At 45.6% G+C, this 1,959-nt stretch overlaps 1 protein-coding gene across 1 annotated transcript; it reads left to right on the forward strand.

Annotated features, from left to right (window-relative positions):
• The first annotated feature begins 416 nt into the window (after positions 1-416).
• LOC123756777 (laminin subunit alpha lam-3-like) lies at positions 417-1,691 on the forward strand. Its single transcript, XM_069329322.1, has 2 exons — positions 417-454; positions 1,352-1,691. Exons 1-2 carry the CDS (start codon positions 417-419, stop codon positions 1,689-1,691), a joined length of 378 nt encoding a protein of 125 aa, XP_069185423.1.
• Positions 1,692-1,959: the final 268 nt, after the last annotated feature.

The raw sequence follows: 1,959 nt of genomic DNA on the forward strand, positions 1-1,959 counted from the left end.
GTGGAGGCGGAGACAAATGGGCAAAATGTTTCTTTCATCCTGATGCCCCTGTTACCTAGCAGTAAATAGGTCCCTGGGAGTTAGACAGCTGCTACGGGCTGCTTCCTGGGGATGTGTAACAAAAAGGAAGCCTGGTCGAGGACCGGGCCGCAAGGACGCTAAGGCCCGAAATCATCTCAAGATAATTTCAAGATAACGGTACCCCACAGGAGACTGCAGAAACTCCCAAAATAGGCAAGAGTGACGGAAGGTACTGCAGCAGATAAAGGAGTACCTCTGCTATAAGAAACATTCACAGTGTAATGAGAGACATGAGAGTGACGGGATGGTCGAGTGGCGTTCCATGAAGGTCATTGTTCACCTACATGACCAATCTGCCATAGGGGAAGATTCCTTCCTTTAAATGTTTGCCGATGATGCAAAACCTATATGATAAACCAGGGATAAACACAACGTAAGACTGCATGAATACAAGAGGACCTGGACAAAATGAATATATTGTCTCTCAAGTGGCTACTAGAATTCAACTATAGCAAGTTCCATATAATGAAGCTGGGAACGAGGAACCGGAACCAAGATATCACATAGTAGAGGAAATCTTATTAGAGTGGGAAAGGGTTGGGGGGTTGACAATACCGTGAACCTGTCACCAGAAGCCCGCATCACAAGAATATCATTAACTGCACGCGGAAGGTCGGCTAGTATAAGAACCAGTATAGGAATCTTAACAGAGTCGTTTGGAACTTTGTATATCGTTTATGTCAGATCAATTCTGGAATATGCGGCACCAGTGTTGAGCCCTTATCTCGTTAAACACAACACGAAGCATGAGAAAGTTGAGAAGTATGCGACCAGACTCGTCCCAGAGTTGGGTGGTATGAGTTATGAGGAAAACTACAGGCGTTAAACCTCACGTCACTGGAAGATTGAAGACACAAAGAAGCCTTGATTACCACATACACAATACTCAGGGGAATAGACAGGGCAGACAAGGACAGACTATTTAACAGGAGTCGAACACGAAAAGAAGACGCAGTTGAAGACTAAGTACCCAATGAGCCACGAAGACATTAAAATAATTGTGTCAGTGCCAGAGTAGTGAACGCTAACAAGTGATGTGGTAGACTCCCTACACAATTTCAAATGAAGATATGAAACCTCCCGCCTCCCAACTCTTAAAAGACTGGTGTAAAAGTTCCAGAACATATTCTGGAACTTTTACACCAGTCTTTTAAGAGTTGGGAGGCGGGACCCAAGAGCCGTGGTTCATCTCCCGCAAAAACAACTAGGCGAGAGTAGCTAAAGTAGCCACTCTGATCAGCTTTCAATGTACACTATTGCCCGTTTTCAGGGGTCGTGCTGTATGTGATCCCAACAGGGGTCGTGCTGTCTGTGATCCCAACAGGGGTCGTGCTGTCTGTGATCCCAGCAGGGGTCGTGCTGTATGTGATCCCAGCAGGGGTCGTGCTGTATGTGATCCCAGCAGGGGTCGTGCTGTATGTGATCCCAACAGGGGTCGTGCTGTATGTGATCCCAACAATGGTCGTGCTGTCTGTGATCCCAACAATGGTCGTGCTGTATGTGATCCCAGCAGGGGTCGTGCTGTCTGTGATCCATACAGGGGTCGTGCTGTCTGTGATCCCAACAGGGGTCGTGCTGTACGTGATCCATACAGGGATCATACTGTATAGACTCACTTATATGTGCTGTCAGCATTTTAGTACAATGACTCTTTCTTTTCATATTTACATAAAAAGTATATCTGATCTGTTTCCACAATTTCTTCATCGAGTGCGTACCATTTTGTGAGTATGGCATATGCTGCTCTCGTTATTCTGCTGATGTGTGCCTCTCGTGTTAGATTTGGTGGTAATTCTACTCGTAAGTCTTTCTCTTTTTTATTGAAGTGCAAAGATGTCTTCCCTTCATTCAGTGCTATATTTGAGGGCGTCTCATTAC

This window comes from Procambarus clarkii, chromosome 22 (genome assembly GCF_040958095.1).
Source record: "Procambarus clarkii isolate CNS0578487 chromosome 22, FALCON_Pclarkii_2.0, whole genome shotgun sequence".
Classification (NCBI taxonomy): domain Eukaryota; kingdom Metazoa; phylum Arthropoda; class Malacostraca; order Decapoda; family Cambaridae; genus Procambarus; species Procambarus clarkii.